This window comes from Puma concolor, chromosome F2, assembly GCF_028749965.1.
Source record: "Puma concolor isolate L17-30 chromosome F2, mPumCon1.1.hap2, whole genome shotgun sequence".
NCBI lineage: Eukaryota > Metazoa > Chordata > Mammalia > Carnivora > Felidae > Puma > Puma concolor.
Window position 1 is genome coordinate 25,499,241 of NC_141684.1, and position 23,476 is coordinate 25,522,716.

The window sequence follows — 23,476 nt, forward strand, 5'->3', positions numbered from 1 at the left end:
GCATATGTAAATGCATGTGTGCAAATAAATTCTTCTCCGTGATCTTCTTTTTCAATTAAATCATGGGATAATAAATGCGAGACGCCTGCCTGAAATATACTGCAACTACAGTAGTAACACATGTCCCATTATAAGGACGTGGGCATCGATGGAGCCCGATTCGTTATCAGCATGGTTTCCCCAAAAGCAACACAGATCCTCCGATTAAAATATTCCTCAAACATGTTTCTGTATTCACAAGCTGCAATGGGGAGCTCACTAACATCATATTTCTCGGGCTGCTTTTACAGGCGGAATTGATCCATTCGGGGGGAAAATGAAACCAAGCCCCTTAATTTCAAATATTGTGGGGAGTTTGTCAGAGAGCGGAGCTGGGCTTGAAGAAGAAGCTCACTAGTGGTTTCTGGTGGTTGCTATAACGAGCTAGAATTGAGGTAGATTTTGGTGGAGGGGAAAAAAAAGCACAGGAAAAGACAGAATCCAGAGTAGCAGAGACTTTGTGCCCCCGTTGGAGAGATGGTTGAGTCCTCGTCAAGGTTGCTGTGGTATCCCAGAAACACCATTCACTCCGAGCTGTGACCGCGCACCAACAACAGCAACAACTCCACTGCGCCGGGCTGAGGAGCAGGAATTAGGAGCTCGCGAATAATATGAAAGGGATCCGCAAAGGGGAAAGCCGAGCAAAGGAATCCAAACCCCGGGAGCCTGGCACCAGAAGATGCGCTAAATGTGGCCGCCTGGACTTCATCCTGATGAAGAAAATGGGGATTAAAAGTGGATTTACGTTTTGGAATCTCGTCTTTTTATTGACGGTGTCTTGTGTGAAAGGTAGGTCTGCTTTCGGGGGTCCCCCCTGTTTTGTATGTTGGTGAGCTGACTTGTCGCCGGAAAAAGGCTGGTAGCTTACTTTGCAATTTGCACCGATAAAATAATGATAATAATACTGAAGAAGGAGTTGATTCACAGCTCTCCCCCCCCCCATAGGAAATGCATTTTGCTTGCCAGATTTGGCGTTCAATGCAGTGATTGAGCTTGTGCTCAATAAATATTCTTGCAGTATGCTCAAACGAATACGTGAGTTGGTTCGTATAGCCTCTAACTAGTGGATATCCAGGCAGAATTCCTCTGCAAGACTTTACTTGGTGGTGAGGATTACCTTGATTTCTACTGAAACCAGTGGGGTTTGATGCTTGGGCTAGAATATTTATATTAAAGACACTCGTGCAAACGCTTTTTAACCCTTTCAGGGCGCAAAGTTACTGACATACCAGGAATGTGCTGTTAAATGCATTAGGGCACAGGGGTCTTCCAAGCATCCCTCTACTAACACAAATGTCTGAATGCATATGTGAATTATTACTACGTGGGCTCTTGTGCATTGATAAATGGTAGGGGAGCTTCCCTGGGTCCTGTGGTAGAGGACTGGCTTAAAATGAGGCTTTAAAAGGGTCTGAGACGCCACGAAGTGTAAGGATCCACCTTTGGGGATGAATGAAGGTAGGAGGAAAGTCATTAGCTGACGACCAAAAAGAAAATCCCCAGCAAGTCTCGGCGTTCAGACAGGTAGAGTGAGTGTCACATGCACAGACAAGGGGAGGGGGTGGGTGGGATGTAAAATGTATTCCTAAGCAGGAAAGCAAGGGACAGTCGGAATCATTGGAAGCAAAGCTGTCCTCGGGGAGAAAATAGATCCCCAGTTCTGTTCCACAACTTCTCCTGCACCCTGCCGCCCATTAATTGCTGCAAAGAATACTCAGGAGATGTTTATGACTCATGCCATCGTTTTTGAAAAATCACCTCCCCATACTCATGGCAGCTCGAATAGATGCGATGGATGTCGCTTTCAGTGAAGCTAGTTCCAAATCTCGGGTGTCTTGTGTGTCGGGGGTGGGTGGGGGTGGAGGGTGGGGGGTGGGGGGTGTTTTGGCCCAGGCGCACCACGGCTGTCAACACAAACTGGACGCTTCTTCCTTTGTAAAGGAGTGCCTCTCTGAACCGCAATCGGGCCGCGTCTCTATGAAACAGTTTATTGTCCAGCTTGCAGCTGGCTGTCCCCCCACAGAAGGCAGTCCATTTGCATTCAGTGGAAATGATAATTCATGTTTTGGGTGGAGGGAGCTGGAGGGGTTACCTCTCCTTCTATTAGGAGCAACCACGGGTGGCATGTCTCGAATTTTAATTTACATCCCTAAATGCCAGGAAGTCGCCTCCGGTGTCTGTGGCAGCAACTGTCTTGTAATCCCAACCTGCTCCTTAAAGCTTGATCCCCCCCCCCCCCCCCCTTTCCTGGAGCCTCCAGCGTAGCTCTAAGGCAAAACGCTTGTCCTCAGCGGCGTAACTACACTGCCTAGTGCACAAAACGTGTCTCGGGTTGCTTTTACAATGGGTTCGTTTCCGTCGCCGGCTCGACGTGCGAGGAGCCTCACATTTATGCTTAGTCCGTCTGCCACAGGGAGTCGGTGGTTCATGGATGGCCCTGGGGCTGACGGCTAGACGCGCGCTCCGCGTGGGGGAGGCGCAGGGAGGCAGCAGCAGGTCCAGGCACGAAAAAATGTTGGGGTGGCTCTTGCTAGAGGATGACCAGGGGTTAAGTGCGAGTTTTCATGTGATACCTGTTGAGCGAAAACACATTCGAGGGGCAGATGGGGGGAGGGAGTCTCCGAAGCAGGGCGAGCACGCCAGCCTGACAAACACCGAACCGCGCAGCCTGCAATTACCGCCCGGCTGCCCGCACCTACCGTATTTTCCGAATAAGACGCGCCACTGAAACGAAGGGCGCGTTAATTTGGTTTAAATGGCACTGGAAACAGGACCCCTCTCCTCTCCTCACAGCTCCTGGATTTTGGACTGAGATCACTGGTCTCCACTGAGTATATTGCAGTTTGAGGGGCATTTGAGAAGGAGTGTGTCACACTCTGCTTTGGTCCCGTTCAAAACCAATTTTTTTTTTTTTTTTTTTTTTTGGAACTTAGATAACATTTAATGGTAATAAGATTCTTCTTTGCCACTTACCTGCCACTCGGAAGATTTCCCCTATGTTTTACAACTTGGAACGCTGTCCTCAAATTCTGAGAAACAAACTTACATGGGCTGTATGCTTTAGACCTGTTCCCTAGCGGCGGGTGGTGCCTATCTTAACAGTTGCTTATCCTCCCCTTTCCCCTCTTCTTATTTTATTCTAATTTCACTTCAGTGAAAGGCTTTCCTCAAGGCTTTCGTAAAACCGTGACTCCTGAAATCGCTTAAATGGTGTTCCCCCCAACGTCTATGCCCGTTTGTTTTCCACGCTGTTTCTTCTGGACGCTCAGGCCCACGAGAAAGCTCAGAACCGGGAGGCGTTTTAAGGGCTTTGCAGGTCCTATTCCAGGATAGCAGGAGTGTTCAGGAAGTCCGAGGTGCGCGGTTTTCCACGCGAAAAGCTCATGCCACAAGAATTCCACCTTCTGCCCATACTTTTCATCACTTCGTATCTCACCTCTGCCTGCAAACAGCGACAAAGAGGCTCAGTGGGAGGAAACGCCTCAGAGCAGAAGACAAAGTGGCCTTCAGTGGTAGGCCTGAACCGCTCCTATGGGGTTGAAATGACAGCCAGCCTTATCTGGCCACTTTATCTCCACTGTCAGGATCTCAAATAAAAGGTGGCCGACGGAGGACACTAAATTGGGGTGGGGAGCTGCTTAGACCCGATGCATGCCTATTTTAGGCTGTAACACACACACACACACACACACACACACACACACACACACACACGCACATGCACGCTCGCGCGCAGTCAGGCAGAGGTTTCCGAAATGCAGCCTGCAGCTGCAGCGTGTCTGTTGAGGTTTCACTCAGATAGAAACTGTGAATCTCCTAGTCGTGCTGAAACGTCCCGCCCACGTAAGCAGACACTCGGGGCCACTTTCCCACGCTCCGTCTCGGGGGATCACGCAACCCTAGCAAAAGGTACCACGCAAAGGTGCAGGAACCGTACGAAGGTACCGGAAGGCACCGACCTCGGACGACAGGTGGGCTCCAGCCAGTGCGCTGCGTTCCACGCCCTGCGTCAGGGCGTCCTTCCAGGGCCTCTGGCAGGCCCCGGACTTCGAGAAGGATCCACGTTTCTGCGTGCTCTGGGATTCCAAGGAGATATTACTCCCGCCACAGAGCTCCTTCTGGAAGAGCGGGTTTCACACCCTCTTCAGCGAACTCAGAAGTACGTTTCACGGAAGCCAGGGTGGCTGAGCCCCGAGGGAAGTCTCAGACCCTTGCGTGTCTTCGGGGACTGATAGCCTCGATACCCTCACTCGTCACCCTCAAGGCAATAGTGAGACCAGGCAGAAAATGTCCTGTCTTGAGGGGGCTTTTCAAAAGGGGGTGGAGTGAGTTAAAGACCTCACCGAACAATAACAACAGCAAACAACCACCCCACCCCTCCATCGCAGCCATCAAAACCCTTCCCTTTAGTTTGGCACGTTTGAGTCATGTGCTGGGAGGTAATATTTTGTGTTCGAGTTAGGGGTCCCGCTGCTGCAGTTTGACCGGGTATCCTTCAGTCTTGTTCTTTCGGAATACTTAATTTCTTCTAGAAGGGCAGACTCCATGAAATTTCAAAGAACCATCAGAGGTTGAAACTGAGCGCCTCACTTGGCCTTGGTGCGTGTGTGCGTGTGTGTGTGTGTGTGTGTGTATTGTTGGGAGGAGGAGATCCACCTGGGAGCGTGTGGGCGCGTGGGTGTGGGTGCCCGAGGCGGAAATGCGTGGCAGGTAACTGCGTTTATATTCTCCGAACTCTAGATGGTGGTGCTCTGGACACCGCTGTCGCGCTCTCCGGTGGGGGCACCGAGAAAACTCCCTTTCCCCAAGCTGACCGCATCGCTCCCCTCACTCAAATTCTCCAGTGACAGGCGCCTAGGGAGTTCGAAAAACTCACTCCAGAGCAAGTAAACGGCCTGCTGCCCTTCATCCCCACCCCAGCTCTCTGGCTGGGGGGAAAGGGAAACAGGAGATAGTCCTGTTCAGGGCTCAGGAGACACAAGGGTTTAGTTGGAACCTAGGGGAAAAGGCAGAAATGAAACAGCATGGGGTCATCCAAGTCACCGTGTGGTCCTCTCCCAGCGCCGCTGGAATGGCCAGCTCAGGGCTAAAAGCTGGAGGCGCAAGGGGGTTGCAGCACATTGTAGAATAACAATGAAGTAGGACGACTGAAGAAAGATGGGCTCAGGCATCAGGCGAATTCCCTTCCCCATGAACACGTCGCCTTTGGGGAGGCTTGACACCACCTACTTGCTAAGCCAACCCAATTTGCCGCCCAGAAAAGGGTTGAGCAGCTCCCAGAATTCTGAGCTGAACTTCCCCCTGGGCAGTTACCTCCTAGAAATTGTTCTGAAAGGTCATTTTGCAGCACCGTGTTTTCCGGAATCTTCCGGTGTTGGGGGACTGGCGAGGGGCTGAGGGGAAGGCTGCATCAAGCCAGTGTAAGAAATGTGTGTGGGCAGAAATAATTCAGGAGCAGGTTTCAGCCCCTTGCAAACTTAATGCCAGCTCCTTTGAGATCCTTCAAGGAATAAAGGCATGGAATTACTCAATAAAGTACTCTAGGAGCATAGACTTAGTTGCAGGAGTTGTTCTTACTCTTCATGATATTAATTAGCCTTACTATTTGTGGGACAGTGGAATAGAATCTGGGGTATACATGTCTTTTCCTTGAACACACAGTTTAGTATCTAAGGAAACATGAAATAATAAAGCAACAGCAAATGGCATCTATACATGATTGTAAATGTAGTAAAACTCAATCACAAGTGGAATATAGAAGAGGTAGAGCAATTACTAATGTCTTTGTACTCATGTGGGAACCTTCCAATGCAAGGTATTTGCCTAAGATCTCAAATACAAATACCTGAAAGATACTAAACTGAACTTTAGTGGTCTCAGACTTATTTCTTGTGCACCAAAAAATGACTTCCTTCTACTTAATATCAGGGTCTCCAGAAATGGCTTCAATGTTTTGTCCACTTTGAAAAATTACTGGAAGGCACTCAACAAGGTGTCTACTAAGGGACCTGTTACTTTAGATTACTTTAGGCAACATGACTGTTTGAGAAAATATGCCATTTTGTACTTTAAAGTCCAGTGTTTGAAAGATTAGAAGTAAAATGATTGTAAAAGAAATTAGAAAAAATGTGTAGGATTAAGAAAATGTGTGAGATACAAATAAAACTTGAGGCCATTTTGTCTATAGATCCATTTAAACATAGCTTCCCTTTGTACCTCTTTCTTCTCTTACCTTTATTCATAGGACAGTGTAGTTTATGGACACAGTGGCAGTTCTGATTTGAATTCTGGATGGGGTCTATTAAGGATGTTAGGACAGACACGACTGTTACCAAATTCATCTTTTCTCTTAGAGTGAGCAGGTGGGTGATGCATGTTATTTTCCAAAGAGATCAATTTTCATGCCTACAAGATTTTCTCAGAACTGGGCCTCTTATAAGGCTCTCATTCTCATCAGGAATATCACTTCTACAAATGTCACTGAGAAAAATCAATTTGTTGAATACCTTCCAGTATTCAGGGGTCTCATGGCTGATGGTCATCCTTTGGTCTCTCAAACTTCCAATCTTGTAGCCATCAAATGTATTTCATGCCATCAAGTCCTTCGCTAAGCTATTGCTTGGTGCTGGTTGAAGCTTCCAAGGAGTAATATTTTCTATATAATCATGGCCTATTGACAACAACCCTATCTGAAATCTCCTCTAAAAAAAGTCTACAACATTAGAGTCATACAGCTTATAGTTGAATTATATCAGTGGTAATCACGTGGTATTAGATATCACAATGTTATTCTATCAGTTTTTAAATACTTGCACTGCAGTGATTTTCGAAGTGTTCCTGAACAAATAACATCAGCATTCTCTGAAAACTTGTTAGGAATATGAATTCTCAGGTGCCCACCCAAGGCGCTGAGACAGACACCCTGGTAGGTGGGCACAGACATTAGTGTTTTTAATAAGGCATCCAGATAATTCTGATGTGCTCTATGGTTTGAGACCCACTACAATAAAGAGCAAGAGTTCTCGAGCTATGAGACCTAAAGTCAAATAATAATTTTGCCAAGCAATTATGTTTGCACTAGCAACTCAACTTTCCTAAACTCAGTTCCATTATCTACACACACACACCCCCACACACACACACACCCACACAAAGGAGTTTGTACCATATCAGCAGGTCTATACGGAAAGGGAGATTATATATTTAACATATATGGTATCTGACACTGGTAGCTATCATTAGTATTATTCAAACGCACATTCATGTGCAAAGCCAGTGTGAATTCCCTCATACTTCAACCCTAACTTGTAGCCCTAACTTGTATATAGCAGTAAATAAAAAAATGTGGCATCTTCTTACTAGCTATTATTTCACGTTGGCCATATTCCCAGTCTATTATACATTGGAGAAATACTTTGAAACTTCTGCTTATCATACTTAATACAGTTACTTCAGGACCTAGCACCATGTAACAGGGGCAGACCCATAGCTTAAAAAAGTTACCCCTGTTCCTGGGCTAATTCCATTCCCTACATAGGAACTTTAATTTAATATCAATTGATTAATAATACCTACTGAACTTGATGATTCATCTTGTCACAAATTGTGATATTTTACAGGGCTGGGCAAGTTCCTAAATATAACTAGTTAACTGCTCTTATTTTATCCAGGAAATGCACATGCCTAAAAAGGGTAAGTGATTTTTACTAGGTAAGAAAGTTCATTAGCTCTAGAACTGAGACAAGACCATCTGGCATTCAAGTTCATGTTCAACTCCCTTTCTACTATATCTTCTCAGTTTTAACAGAGTTTTCTTAGATGACATCAATGGAGACGATCACAAAGGTTGATATTTATGTACCATGTATCAATCAGTACCATATAAAAATATTAGTGATTATATAATATACATACATATAATATATATGTTTTGTTATAATTTTTAGAAATTGTTAACCACTTGTTTTGCAGGCGAAAAAACGAAACAATTTTTGAATGAAAATATTTTCTGAGGCTGATATAATATGTACATCCGAGAAATAACTAGTCATATCTTCAATAAAATCTATACAAGTCTTACAAGTCTATAAAAATAAAATCAGTGTATTGAGTGTTTTTTTATGTCTCATAAAAAACTTTAAGCAAGAGTATTTAAAATTAAATTCTTATTTATTTCTTATAATCTAGACACAACTTCTTATTTATAAGCTTTTCAATCTAGAAAATCTGTTCTGAATTTATTCTCATGTTTTAATTATGTTTAAGCCATATTAACATAAAATTTATGCAGTCCCTCTCATCTGCACTTACATCACAGATTTCTCTCAGGTGATCTATTTAAGACAATGGTGTCATTCAAAATAGTACCATATAAATAATAGTACACTTGAGAAATATTAACAGTATAAGAACAATTGATGTTAGAGATTATCTTCAATTTTAGTGATATATGAAATATTTAAACTCTTTCTATGAGTAAATTTTCCAAAATAATGAATACTACTAAATTTGAGGTGTTTAAATGTTCAGAAAGTGACTGAAATATATAAAAAGTAATGACTGATTCTCTTAAAAACCAAGTTTTGAATGTTCAAAGTTATAACTTCCTTTGTGTTACGTTAGCAGATTTTAAAGGAGTATTTATGATTATATAGTTTTAATGATAAAGTTTTTTTTTAACTATGACATGTTTTAAAATACGGTTGGATACCACTTTGAAAGGAAATTTATAAATGGAAAAATTCTGCAGAAATGGATTTAATAAATCTCAAAAATCTAGGACTATGCTATACTTTTCCACTAAACTAAATCCATCAGATTGACTCCATAATGCTGAGAGGTGCTTCCTATAGAGACAGGACATAAGACACTGTTATGTTTGGGGAAATATTACCAAGATAGCATTCTTTGTTTTATCTTTTTTTTTAATGTAGAAATCTCTGTTAAAGTATATTGTTTACATTTTAAACAGTGGTTCTCTACCTCATTTTCCTGCTTTGAATTCTAAAAAGCATCTTGCTAGATGGCTGTTATCTCCTATGTACAGATTATTATCTCCATCTACAAATTATCCACATTTCCTGAAGCCAGAGATGTACAATGACTTTCCATGAGCATAAGGTTAGCTAGTTGTTGAGTGAAATCTGAAATGAGAAGGCATTCAGAAACTCATCAACGTATTAAAAGTTGAAACTATAAGTGACTAGCTTACTAATTAAACTTCATTCTTAGGAAAAACCTGAGACCTTGGGAATTTAATTTAAAAGAAAGGCTAAAATTAATATTCAGTATATACATACATATTAGGTATGTAAACCTATATAATCTCACAGTTACATAATGCATAAATTCTGTATTAAAATCTTCAACATTTTTTCCTTAAGTTGCCTAAAATTATTCTTTTAATGATCCTGTGTGACAGATGTGAAAGATACTCTTAGTTTTATAAGCAATAGTAAGTGAAGTAAATGCACAATAATACACAAGTATGTCACTATAAGATAGATGTAAAACTATTTGGTGCATTAAACACACACACACACACACACACACACACACACACACACACAGAATCAAAATTTATAATCCTTGGATCCTAACCCAATACTCTTGAGTAAAACATAAAATTTATGAATGTAGATGATTTTATGAACTTCACAAATAATATTTGGAGGTAAAATTGTTTACGAATTGTATTGTAAACCATGGCAAATAAATTTGTTCCATTTGGTACCTTAATCTTCCATTCAGTTCTATAGAATTTTAATGATGTGAAAGTTCTTGTATCTAGTCTAGTGTCTAATAGTCAGGGAATGTGCATCAGATTTATTTGTCAGGGCAAAGGAATACACTTTAAAAAATCATATCTAAGCTCTATCCACATAGTCTACTTCATTCCATCATTACATCCTAACTAAATGTACGAGCATAGCTACATAAAGAAGAGACAGGTCAGAGCAATGAAGTGACTTGCCAAGATTTAGAGTGTATAAAACAGTCTTTAAATTCCCTATCAGGGGCTCCTGGTGGCTCAGGCGGTTAAGCACCCACCTCATGATATCAGCTCAGGTCGTGATCTCCTTCAGGCTCTATGCTGACTGCGTGGAGCCTGCTTGGGATTCATATTCTCTCTCTCTCTTCTCTCTCTCTCTCTCTGCCCCTCCCTAATTGCACATGTTCATGTGGTCTCTCTCTCTGTTTCTCTGAATGAATGAATGAATGAATGAATGAATGAATAAATAAAATAAATAAATAAATTCCCTGTCCAGTACATGTTTCTCTTCACATAATCCTAATTGGTTTATGGGAATAAATATCCCTGAGAGGAAAGACCACTCTCTAACTGAAATCATGACCAGATCTAAGCAGTACTTCCTGAAGTAATCATGTAGAGAGACACAGAGACCTAAATGAAATAATATTGGTGAGAAACAGCATTCCATTTAAAGATTAACGTAGAAATTAAATAGGGGCACTGAAATATACACCATCATCTACAAAAGAAAAAAATACACCTATGTATGTAGTAAACTATACTCAAGTACTCAAAATTAATGTTACCTTTTTTTGTGAAGGTGATAAAATTTATTTTAATATGTAACAAAAATACTTTCGTCCTTTGTGAACTTTGACTCTTCCAATATAAACTAGCCTTTTTCTTACTTGCATTATTAAAATTTTCTTTGTGGATATACTTTTAGAGACCTCATTTTAAACCATGTTTTTACTTTTAAAGCTCAGGTATCTTAAAAATACCTTCATATGGATTATTCATAGAGTAAGCTTATTACATTGGATACCTTTTAATGGAATATCCTTATTTAAAATAATTTTGTATCTTACAACAGCTAGATGTAGATTTTTCCAAAGTTGGCAAAAGTCAGGGATAAAAGTACACCTAAAATGCGTCTCCTACTCTCTTGCCTATAATTATGCATTCCCAAATTTTATTTAATGTTGGAAATTGACTATCAACCAATTTCTCCATTTTAAAATTCATTATATTATAATAATTCACTTCAGCTTATTGAAATTTTAAGTTACAAACTGACATATTTTTTTTCTTGATCCTGGTGATGGGAAGGGGAAACTGATAATTAAAATTCCTTTTCTTGGGCTTGTTCACATTCCCATTAGCCCCTTGTTTCTCTTTCACCGTTACTTAATAAAATTATCAGCTCTGTTTTATTGTTTTATATTATTCTAATTTCTCAAATATTAGCTTTCTAGAGGGACATATCTTTTACTTTTTGTTTGCTTATTTACACTATGGGTACTGTCTGATTTCAAAGAAACCTGTAGAAAAAAACCCGTTAATTTCATTTCCTCTTACAATACCATAATGGGCACCTGAGATCTACCAACCAGTCAATAATTTAAACGTATACTTTTAAGTTGTATTTTATCATGAGTGTGTTAATATAGAGAAGTGAATATGAATCTAGGCTGTTGTTATTCTACTAAAACATAGTAAGATACTGTTAAAAGACTTCAACTTCAGGTAATTTGTAAGTTTTAGAAATGACTTTAGTTTTAATATACAAAGTAGATTTCCATATGTAGGAATGACTCTTTCGAATCTGTTATTGGAGGTGTAATTTGAATTTTCCCCCAAATGTTTGTAATGTATTTATGCTGATCTAACTGCATGTTCTAATATTGAACTCTGTGTTGCTAAAAGCTGCATTTGCAAGATAACGGATCAAAGTTAGGAGACAAGGCAGAATAAATACAATTAAATCTCTTGGAGATGAAACGTGCTACCTTGGATTTATTGGCTCCATGCTCCAACTGACTGAACTATATAGTCTAGACAAAATATTTACTCAGCGTTCACATATATGGAGAAACTCCGAGTTAAGGTTTTTTGGCTGATGTCTAAATCAAAACAGCTGAACTGATTCAAATGTTTTGTGTAAACAAATTTGCATCCATGCTGCTAATTTGTGTGCCAACTTACAGCTTCATAGTTTCTAACATGATGGAGATGATAAACCCTCTTAAATAAAGTTTGCAACAGAAATGTTGACAGGCCTATGGTTGCCTGTATTGAGTTCACGTCCAATGGTTTCTTCATGGCTTTCAAAGAAAAATTTTCATCTATAAATCCAACTAGTACTTGATTGCTCTTTTATCTGTTAAATCTTTCCAGAGGAGGCCACGGAGAAACTCTTAAAATCAATTTTCTAGCAAAGTTCCAGGAAATCTTTAATACCTATGTTAGTTTGGCAGTTTTCATTAATATATTAATAGATGAAAATTAGAAGTGACAATTTGAACTTAATTTTTAAATATTGCCAATATGCAAGTCCTTAGAAATTAACCATTTTTCAATATGTTGAAGATTACTACTTATTTTACCTGTTCTTGCATAGATTATTGAACTCTCCCTATTTTAGAAAAACTGTATTCTAATTATGTAATTCCTTCAAAAGCAAAATTCTCAGAGGCCTCGAAAGCCATTGGAAGATGTTAGACATATTAGGTTATATCTTGTGCTGTTTCACATAAATATTACCCGAAATGTTTGCATCATTTTCTTTGGTCTAAAGTTCAGTTTGGTTTAGTAAGCCTTTTGTTAGAACAGTATTATTTTGAATTAAATACTCTAGCCTTGACACAGTTTAATTTAGGAGTTGTGAAAGAGACTGAGGTCAGTAGATTTCATATTCACAGAAATAATCAGTAGTGCATTTATCAGTTCCGGGACTCAGTAATACATTCCTTCACCGATCAATCATTTATTGAGGGCCAATATGTGTCAATATGTTTAGGATACAGAGATGAAGATCCAGTCACTACCCTAAAACAAGACACTCTTTATGCTGAAGTAGGTTTCCTGTGAACATAATAGCAAAACAATCTAGTTATTGTAAGATTGTTTAGCTCTTCAATGGGATTCTCTTATCATAAAATATCAATATAGTTCATACCACCTTTATTTATTTATCCTACATATTAAATCTTTATCCTATCACAGGTGAGTATTAACATCCTACACACATTGAAACTTCCCAATGGAAACTTCCCATTCTGTGATCTAATCTAATGTAATTTTGCCTTGTAAATTTCAATTTAAAATGTTTATTGACTCCTATCTGTTCAGCCAACTGATATTAACTAATTTATCCAGTATCAATGAAGATGTCACTTTTTTTCTATAACAGTATTTGTAGAGAGATTTTGTGATCAGCAAATTGTTCTTACCCATTTTTTCCGTGTTAGTTCCTGCCTCAGAACTCCTCACTGGCTTGTTAAATCTTTCAAATTAAAAAAAAAATTATGTTTTATTTATTTTTGAGACAGAGAGAGAGGGAGAGAGAGCGAACGAGGGGGGAAGGGCAGAGAGAGAAGGAGACACAGAATCTAAAGCAGGCTCCAGGCTCCAGGCTCTGAACTGTCAGCACAGAGGCCAATGTGGGGCTTGAACTCAAGAACCATGAGATCATGACCTGAGCTGAAGTCGGACACTTAAAGGACTGAGGACTGAGCCACCCAGGTGCTTCGATGCTTTTCAAAGCTAAATTCAAATCTCTGCCCCTTCATTTAGTGATGCACAAAAATAAGCCTTGAGCCAAGGTCAACACATTCAAAAGGAAAAACAAATAATTACATATAAATATAACAGATTCTATCATAGTTTTCTATTTCTTATTTTTTGTCTTTATTGGAGACCTATGTAAGTAGATTGTTTTTTGCATTGCTTTGTTTTTAATTTGTGATTTAAAGAGCAATAGAAGGATGTATTGATAGTTTAGTAAGAAATACTGGCATTGGAAAATACCAATTTTGCTACATAGGAGTTAAGTAGAATGATCTATCTTTACAAGGTTAGAACATTCTCTAAATTTGATCTTGTATTTTACATTTTCCTCACCACCCCCCCGAATTCAAACTTTGATGAGTCATATTATTTTAACGTTTGCACAAACATTGTGCTTCGTGATTCATGATTGCCATCTCCCTCTCCATTTTCACATTCCAGAAACCTCACTTTTTTTGTGATCTAATGAAGATTTAATGTGTATGAAACCAGACTTCATGTTTATTAATACAACACATATAAAGGGTTTTTTCTATTTCTATGCTTCAAAATGTTGACTATTAATGAAAGATCAAAACCAAGCATTTCCATTAAGTATGCAAATTGCTATCTACTGTGCTTGCTTAGATTACTTCAGCGAAAAGTAAATCTAGAAGCTTGAGATAAAACAGCTTTGGGTAACGTGAATTGTTTTATTTAACTTGGTACAACTAAAAGAGGGAATAATGTGAACCCCATTGAATTTCTAACACTCTCCACAATACATAGCATTAGCTTCATTTATTAAGATCCCATACTAATGCATGGGAGTTAATTTGCAGGATATGCTGATCTGGTTCCACCAACACCTCAAAACCCACATCTAAGCTCCTTCCTTTCTTTGATATAACAAAGAAGAAAGCAGTCCTTTTAGATTTCACAAAGCTTTATTATACAAAGGACCCTGCACTGCCTTTCTATTCATTTTGTTTTTCCTTCTTAAGTTCCAACTCTTTTTTTTCTTTCAAAGTATTAATGATAATTTACATATAACAACTGTGTCATAACATGGACTGTTTGTTCAAGATGCAAGGGGGAGGTTTTCATGCTGGCTTGTTTATTGTCAGTACACAAGAAAATCTGAGAAGCCACCTATAAGATATATACCAAGCCTTCATGATAACTGTGAAAATGGCTACAGTTAGTTGAGATCAGAGTTTGAAACAAGTATCTGCTAATTCAGCTAGTACTGAGAAGGGTGTTTGGTTCAAAGATGCAACCATTGCACACACTTCAAGTATTCTCTAAACCCCAAATTAAACACAATGAACAAAATTGTGTTAATAGTGTGGATAAACGCAGGGTAAATTAAGAAGTATATGCATTTTTAGTAATTATATCTTTAAGCAAAAATATTCACAATTTATGAATTCTTTCTTCTGTACTTCGTTTCAATTTTTATAATAGTCCATTTTACATGTGAAAACACTTCCCTCTGTAAGGTAAGCCATTAGGTGTTTCTATTTTTTTAAGTAAAGTTTGTAGTCTTTTTTTTTTTAAGTTTATTTATTTTGAGAGAGCGTGGTGGGGAGGGGCAGAGAGAGAGGAATAGTGAGAGAGTCCCAAGCAGGCTCCAAGCTCTGAGCTGTCAGCACACAGCCCAATGTGGGGCTCAAACTCATGAACCGCGAGATCATGACCTGAGCCGAGATCAAGAGTTGGATGCTTAACTGACAGAGCCACCCAGGTGTTCCTAGGTGTTTCTATTTTATCTGATTCTTCACTTCCTTTCTCATCTTCATGGCAGGAAAAGAAACTGAAGTTCCTGGTCCACTACTGTAGACTGTGAGTGCCTCTCATTTAAGCATCTCTATTTGGAGTGTTTGATAGACTTAGCTCCTTTTTAAATTTGAGGAAACAATTTAGGCAGAGGAAATTAGCTCACTTGTGGAGAAAAATCGGGTCCAAACCCTGACCGCTCAACTCCAAACCTTGCCTGCTCTTTTCATCACACCAAACAGGATTTCTTTCACATGGATAAGGTTATTTCTTTTCTGGAGTGACTACTTCTGAATAGAACAATTTATTTTACATGCTTCAAGATGAAGGGAAGGCAACAGAAACAGGAGAAGTCAGGGGTAACAATTTAGAAAGGTCAGGCTGGTTATGTTGCCGGAGGGACAGTGCTCATGTTAGCATTTGGACATGCTTTGTTGAATCCTTTATTAAGTTATAGTTTGTTGTTAGAATGGAAAAAATATGTATTGTGGAAAAAACTTAGGTGTTATGATACCATAGTTAGGTATTGTATTTAATGTTCCTCGATAATTGGGGTGTTTTGTTTTGTTTTGTTTTTGCTTTTCTTTTTACAAATTAAAATAGAAGGGAACCTTAACTGTAATGTGTGTTTAAGGTCTCATTTCACATTTACTTTTATTCTTTATATTCAGTAACTCAGACCTCATGGAAAACTTTGTGAATTTATTTATTAAAATGTAAAAGAAATAAATCATGTAATCATGTTTCTTTAAATCATGACACATTGTATTAAAAAGAATACTTCAAAAAATCTTATATTACCTACCACAGAATCTCCATACCTAACTTAGTTCCTTATAAACAGAGTAGCACTCAATAAACATTTGGGGACTTGAATTGGATTATAGTTAATTGAATTCATTAATTTAGTTTAAGTCCAATCTGTACTCAGAAAAATCAATCCATATTGCCCAAATCTTTCAGCTGTTATATACTTCACGTTTCTCACTCTGTTAATGGTGGCTACAGATACCTAGGAAATAACATAATTTATTAAAAAAAACCATATAGCTATTCAGTATGTAAAAGTATGAGTTACCTTTGCTACTTTTACTTTTGAATATATAATTGTTTCTTTTACTTGAACAATGTGCATTAAAGTTTCTAACCTCAAAATATCAATATCACTCTCTCCATTATCATTACAGTAAGAATCCAAGAAATGTACTGAGCCCTGATAAATTACCCTTGCTATCACAAAGAACTGTTCATTATGAGGTACTTTCAGAACATATTTTCAAGTAATGCTCAATATATTAGGGAGTAAATGAAGTTTGGAAACACTTACTATGTAATTCTCAGTCTCTAATTTGATAGAATAGAAGGTGGATTCTAATCCCAGCTACATGCTTACTGGTCAGGTGACTTTTGGTGCTATGTTTCCTTTAGGCTCAATTTCTTTACCTCTTACATTCTCTGTAAACTTCATATAATCTTGACACCAAATTGATCAGAATGAGTAAACACTCTATGAAGTATACATTGTTACATATAATGGCTATTGCAACAACAATGACTATTGTAGTATTTATTTGAAAGTAAATGGATGAGAAGCTTGGATTCTGTGTGTGTGTGAGTGTGCATGTAGAATGGATTTTCATCATTGTCTACTTTTTATTTTAATTTTTTCAATGTTTTTTTTTTCAGAGAGAGAGAGAGAGAGAGGGAGCACACAAGCAGGGGAAGGACAGAGAGAGAGGGAGACACAGAAACAAAAACAGGCTCCAGGCTCTGAGGTGTCAGCACAGAGCCCAATGCAGGGATTGAACTCACAAACTGTGAGATCATAACCTGAGCTGAAGTCAGACACTTAACCAACTGAGCCATCCATGCACCCCAGTTTAGTCTACTTTTTAAAAAGAGAAATTCTATTTTGCCTCCCTGACCAATCCAATATTTGTTAAGATGGCTCCAAATATCTAGCAGATGCAAGAGCTCTGGTGCTAATGTATTTCTCTACAATTCTCAAAATGGTTGTTCCTGGTCAAATTTTTCAAGAAAGCATACCCCCTATTGGAAAGCTCCAACTATACTAAACAATGAAATTCTAACACAAATTATTGACATTCTTCTTTGACCACTGATATACTTCACTTCTGCTTGATTTCTTGATACTGCTCTTGAACCAAATCTAAATCTGATAATAAGTTGTTGAGGTTGGCCTAGTATGTAGAGGAAATTGATTCCTATATGATCTCAGAGACATTTTAGTGGTTCAAAAGTATGAGGAGCATGTGGAGAGGCCAGTGATTCAGAATAAAACAATTCAATCAATTTACACTTAACATTCTAACAGAACTTAATATTCTTTATCCACATAGGTGACCATAGTTTGGCATTTAGGAGGGTTTTTTTTGTTTGTTTTTTTGGTAGGCATGTGTATTTTGTTTTCTTATTCTAATATATGCTGTTTCTGGAGTGGATTTTTAATTCTTTTGTTTTAAAGAAAACAAACCTGCTCCCCAGTTTAAAATATATCCCCCTACCTCTTCAACTTATTTAAATGTTACCTCTCCTCAGATACATTTCTCTGGATGCTGTTTAGTTGAAATAAACTCTTCTGTCCTCACATCAACTTTAAATTATAAGGTTAAATATAAAAATTATGACCTTATAATTTAAATATATAAAATTATAACCTTAAATATACATCAGAATTATAGTTCCTCCCACAACCTGCCATGTAATCAATTTATGCATATTCTATCTCCCTCATGTAACAGAGAAATATGAGAGGTCAATGGCTGTGTACCTGGCAATGTTACATCCCCATGGAATCTTGCACAGTGCTCTAAAGGTAGAGGCATAATAAATGTTGGTTGCTTTAAATAATACTGAAATACAACAAAATATTAACTGGCTTACTATTTTCTAACATTTAAGATATTTTATATATTTTTTTCTTATTACTTCATTTTATTTATGCATTTTCTCTGCCTCATATAATCTTTTGCTATAATATGTTAGGATTTCATTTTCCAGTAAGATTTCTAATTTGCCATTTGATTTTGTGCCATTTAACTTGACCTTTGTTAGAGTTTCGATTTTCTTTTGCTTGTCTTTTTAATTTGTTTTAAAATTTGAAATTTCTCTTGAAGCATTACTTATATCAAAATGTATGGGCACATTGTTTCAGGTTTCTTACTTTTATAAAAGAAAAAAATAGGCTACCAATTGTGTTATAACGATTTCTCTTAGATATTTACACTTCTTCAAGATGTGTTACCTTAATTCATTCATAAACTCCTATCTTTACGACCTATTTTTTTTCACGTTTTAATGTTTATTTTTGACAGACAGAGAGAGCATGAGTGAGGGAGGGGCAGATAGAGAGGGAGACACAGAATCTAAAGCAGGCTCCAGGCTCTGAGCTGTCAGCACAGAGCCCAACGCGGGGCTCAAACTCACAAACAGTGAGATCATGACCTGAGCTGAAGTCAGACACTTAACCAACTGAGCCACCCAGGTACCCAAATTTATGATCTTTTTTTTTGAGGTATGAAACATTGGGGATTCAAGACATCTTTGAACTTTGCTTCTGAAACAGCCTCTGTGCAACATCTTACTACCTCTATTGACGTCGTATTTCAGATCATAAAACAGACCATTTCTTCCAACTATGATTTCCTCATTGCTTTTAGTTTCTCTTGTGTCTACATATCTCTTATAGTTACATTGTAAAAGTAGGAGCACATATTTAAAATCCCATGCATTTTGAAAACTTTGCACCTCTATGTTACTGTTCAACTCACCAAATTGTTCCTTTCTTTGGTTGGTGCTATTTTTACCTCATAAATTATTTTCCTCGATTTGAAACATTTAAATATATTTTTTTATATTTCATGTTTGAATCTTCTTTGTATTGAGCATGAGATATTTTTGGAAGAATAAAAGCGGTGTGACAGGCTTTGCTTTGAGAGGCACCATTGTCTATTACTTTACTATGGTATTTGCCTGAATTTGCTTCAGAGATAATTATTTTTATTTTCTTTTTATCTTCAGGAGCCAATTATATTATTATAATGATTAAAGCTATTTGTCATTCCATAATATGTTTTTATATTAACATGTGAAGGCTATATTTCTATAGAGCTAGTCATTAAAAAATATACCTGTCTTTCTGACTATAAATTTTGCCTATTTGATACTTTATGCCAATTTATGATTATTGGCTTTTCTCTTAATTTGAGAATAAAGAGGAAATCAATTCAGACAGCATGTTAAGTCAGATTTTTCTTTAAACTGATTCATTTTGCTATAAAAAACATCTTTAAAAAGTAACAGGGCTTCTATCAGGTAAATGGTTTATAATATGCCAATCACATAGTTGAAAAATGTTTAGATACTCATTTGGGGGTTTTACATTTAACTTGTTCTATTTTAACTTACTTCTTGGTTAACTAAGAAGGAAGCAGAAAGTGATGAAAGTGGTGTATTCCAGGAACTTTATTCCTACTGCTTCAAAAGCACAGGGGGTGTAAGGATTCTGAGATGAGTTTTCAGTGCTTGGGCATGTAACAGGTGAGTGATTATTTGCAAGGCTGACATAGTTTATAGAAATGGAATTATAATAGTTTTCCACAGCATGAATGATTCTGACATTTTTGTTTTAGAGATGTAATAATTTCCAATGCCAAGTTTTCGACTTTAAAAATTTATTAGATTGTATAGGACTACCTAGTGAAAACTGCTGTTACATTGTAATGTTATTGGCAAGCAGGATAAAATAGCTGTAAAAAAATATGTCATGTAGGTGGCAAAATTCTGTACACTATTATAGCACAACCACCAACAACAATAAAATACAGAAGGGAACATTTCATGTAGTAGGGTTTCCACTGGATTTTTTTCCACCTTTAAATTTGATCATCACTTTGCTTTATTCAGTAAAAATTAACTATGGCAAGATTTATTTAAAACCTGAAAAGTGGAATATTGTGGTGATTTAATTTATGTATCACACCCAGTATACAAAAATCATGTAAGACATAGTAAAAATCAAGTATTTGAATATATTCTATATGATTATGTATTCATTTTTTGTATCTTGTGAAATTTGATAGAAACTTATAGCTGCTGTTTTAGGATACATGTAAACACTGGAGAACATAAAAAGTCTACAACAAACAGCATTTAATATAAACATTAATAGGTCATTATCCTTTGCTTTAGTATTGAAACTGATTTTGATTGTTATTTTACAGTTTACAGAGAAGTATACAATTATTTTCAGTAATTCTCCCACTACATATTCAATGTTATATATTAAAATATATTTTTAAATAGTGGAAAAAAAACTTCATTCATAAAAGGTAGCTGCTGCATATGACAACCCTAAGCCAAACTGAAAATAATACTGTTTAATGAATTTTGAATCATTTTGTATAATTATGTTTTTCAATATAATACATTCTTTTAAAATAGAGATATGTTAGATTTCTACTCTGCTTGCCCTGTTGAGGTAAAAGAATTGTTACGGAAATGGTATCAACATCAACAAAGTGATTACCATTGATGGAATGTTCTGGAAAACCCATTAATTTATTTGCATAGAATTTGAAAACTTAATTCTAAATAAAAATTATATATTGTGCATAGGCTTGGAAGGTTTTACCTGCCATAAAGAAACCTGCTTTTGTTTTCTTCCTATACTGATGCTTCCTCTTTTAAAGTATTCATCTTCGCCTTTTTTTATAGGCCTTGTCTTTAAATATTGTGGATTATTCTGAGTTCCAGTCTGGTGCTATTCTCTTTTCTCGTCACACAATCCCTATTCACTGGGAAGGACCAAACTTTTATTTTAATTTCAGATTTTTTTTTTTTTTGAGCTTCAAATATTTCTCTGCTCAACAGACTGTCCTTAAGACATTTGAAACTCATTAAATACAAAAGATAATATGATTTCCACCTGCCTAGATCCAGGAACTGCTCTTTTTTCCTATGTTAAATAATTTCATTATGCTCCAATTTGTCCAATCCAGAAAATGGAGATTCTCAACCTCCTTCTCCTTCTGTTATCCAGTAGAAGTATAATGAGAGCTATCTGTGGAATCCTAAATTTCCTACTATTCATTTAAAATAGTAAAAATAGGGGCGCCTGGGTGGCACAGTTGGTTAAGCGTCCGACTTCAGCCAGGTCACGATCTCGCGGGTCCGGGAGTTTGAGCCCCGCGTCGGGCTCTGGGCTGATGGCTCAGAGCCTGGGGCCTGTTTCCGATTCTGTGTCTCCCTCTCTCTCTGCCCCTCCCCCGTTCATGCTCTGTCTCTCTCTGTCCCAAAAATAAATAAACGTTGAAAAAAAAAAAATAAAATAAAACAGTAAAAATAAATAGGGTGAATTATCATAATTCGTTTTATTGTAATAATATATTTATTTAACTCAATATTTCAAAATGTTTATCATTTTAGTCCATATAAAATAATTAATGAAATATTTATTTTACTTTCTATTTATCCCTACAAAGTATTTATAATCCAGGGTGTGTTTTATATTTTCAGCATATAAAAATCTAGATACTAAACTTTTAAAACAAATACTTGATGTATATTTAGATATAATAAAATTTGCAATTGAAATGATGGATCCATGTGAGGAAGTTGCTTCAGATAACTTTTAAAAATCCAAGAACCAAATGCATTGTAAAAAAAGAAAACAATTTTTTTAAAATATTCTCATTCACTTTGACAAAACTTGTCCATCAATTTTGAAAGACTTGATGTGACACAAAAGAAAAAACATACCATTTTCACAACTAATTTTGTCAAAAATAAGTAAACTCACTAACTCTGTATCATCTCAGTTTTATTAACATCAAATTGAGAGGGTATATTATGTATATTTAAGCAATTCCAATTTTATCTATATCAACAATATTGTTCAAATTTTTCTTATAGTGTTTTCAAACAATTTACTGATCACTCCTGACAGAAATATTATATTGTTGACTCATGTTGAAATATGTGAAATCATTATTATTGCATATTATAAAATGTTTATTTTCAACATAAATATTTGTCTAGCAAGGTAGTGTTTTCTTTTCTTAAAGCCTAAAATTTAGCTCACGAATATTCACTAGGATATCAGTGAGGAAACATAAATCACACTGCTGATTTTGGCCTTTGATTATTGAAGATTTGGCAAGAATCCTTTTGTTTCAAGGGAATCCTGAATTGGAAGCAACAGGATGGTAAATATTTGTAAAATCCATTCACAACTCAACGAACAAGCATTGGCAAAAACACAGATGCTTTAATTCATTGTCTTCTCTTCCTTTCAACAGTTTCACAAACTAGGGATGATTCATGGCTTGTTCATATATATATATATATATGAATTATTTTTAACAACTGTAACCATGACACTTTGGAATGATGCACTATCTCTTGCTCTTAAATTGTAATAAATCCTGATATTTGACCTACCTTATCTGAAGCAATTCATCTGTCATAATAGAAATTAATTAAATCATATCTATCTGAAATATTTGACATATACATTTTCTTAAAATACCTATGTCATGATTTCGATTACTTAGGCTGTGAATTAACAATTCTTCATAAAATTTGGAAGCCCTTTGAGCAAAACATGCCGGAGTATTAATTTGAACAATGATCTCATGTTGTGTGACCCATCTAAAGATTAAGAATACTTTCTAATTCTTTGATTTTGTATCAACTGAAATTTGATATTAGAAATTCTTATGCTTAACATGCAATCGTTTACTTAGTTGAAGATCTTTCACTTTTTTGTAAATTATTGGTTTAAGCCTTTCCTTCATGATTTTCTAACAAATTTGTTAAAGCTAAAATAATAATGTATTTTACCACCTCTGCATCTAAAATTGGTTTTCTGTGTGTGTGCATGTGTGTGTGCGTGTGCGTGTGTGTGTGCAAGTATCCGAGTCATTCTATTCCTGGCAAAAATGAAGAGCACACATCCTGTAGACATTATTTTTAAAAATTTTGTTGAACATTTAAGTCTTATTTCAAGTGACTAATATCTTCAATTATTTGTTGACTGTGCTATGTATTTTAAATACCCAAACTTTCTTAGGCTACAGATAATAATAATTTGCAATAGTCAGAATAAAACAAAGG

At 36.9% G+C, this 23,476-nt stretch overlaps 1 protein-coding gene across 6 annotated transcripts in view; it reads left to right on the forward strand.

The window, feature by feature from the left end:
* The first annotated feature begins 359 nt into the window (after positions 1-359).
* The window catches only part of CSMD3 (CUB and Sushi multiple domains 3), a 1,257,965-nt gene continuing 1,234,848 nt past the window's right edge, over positions 360-23,476 (forward strand). For 3 of the 6 annotated variants that reach the window (XM_086695899.1, XM_086695901.1, XM_086695900.1), the window contains exon 1: positions 360-828. In XM_086695899.1, the coding sequence (XP_086552025.1) occupies positions 651-828 (178 nt within the window). In that variant the 5' untranslated portion in view covers positions 360-650. The remainder of the gene's footprint in view (positions 829-23,476) is intronic. The other 3 variants (XM_086695902.1, XM_086695903.1, XM_086695904.1) reach the window with 1 other exon arrangement.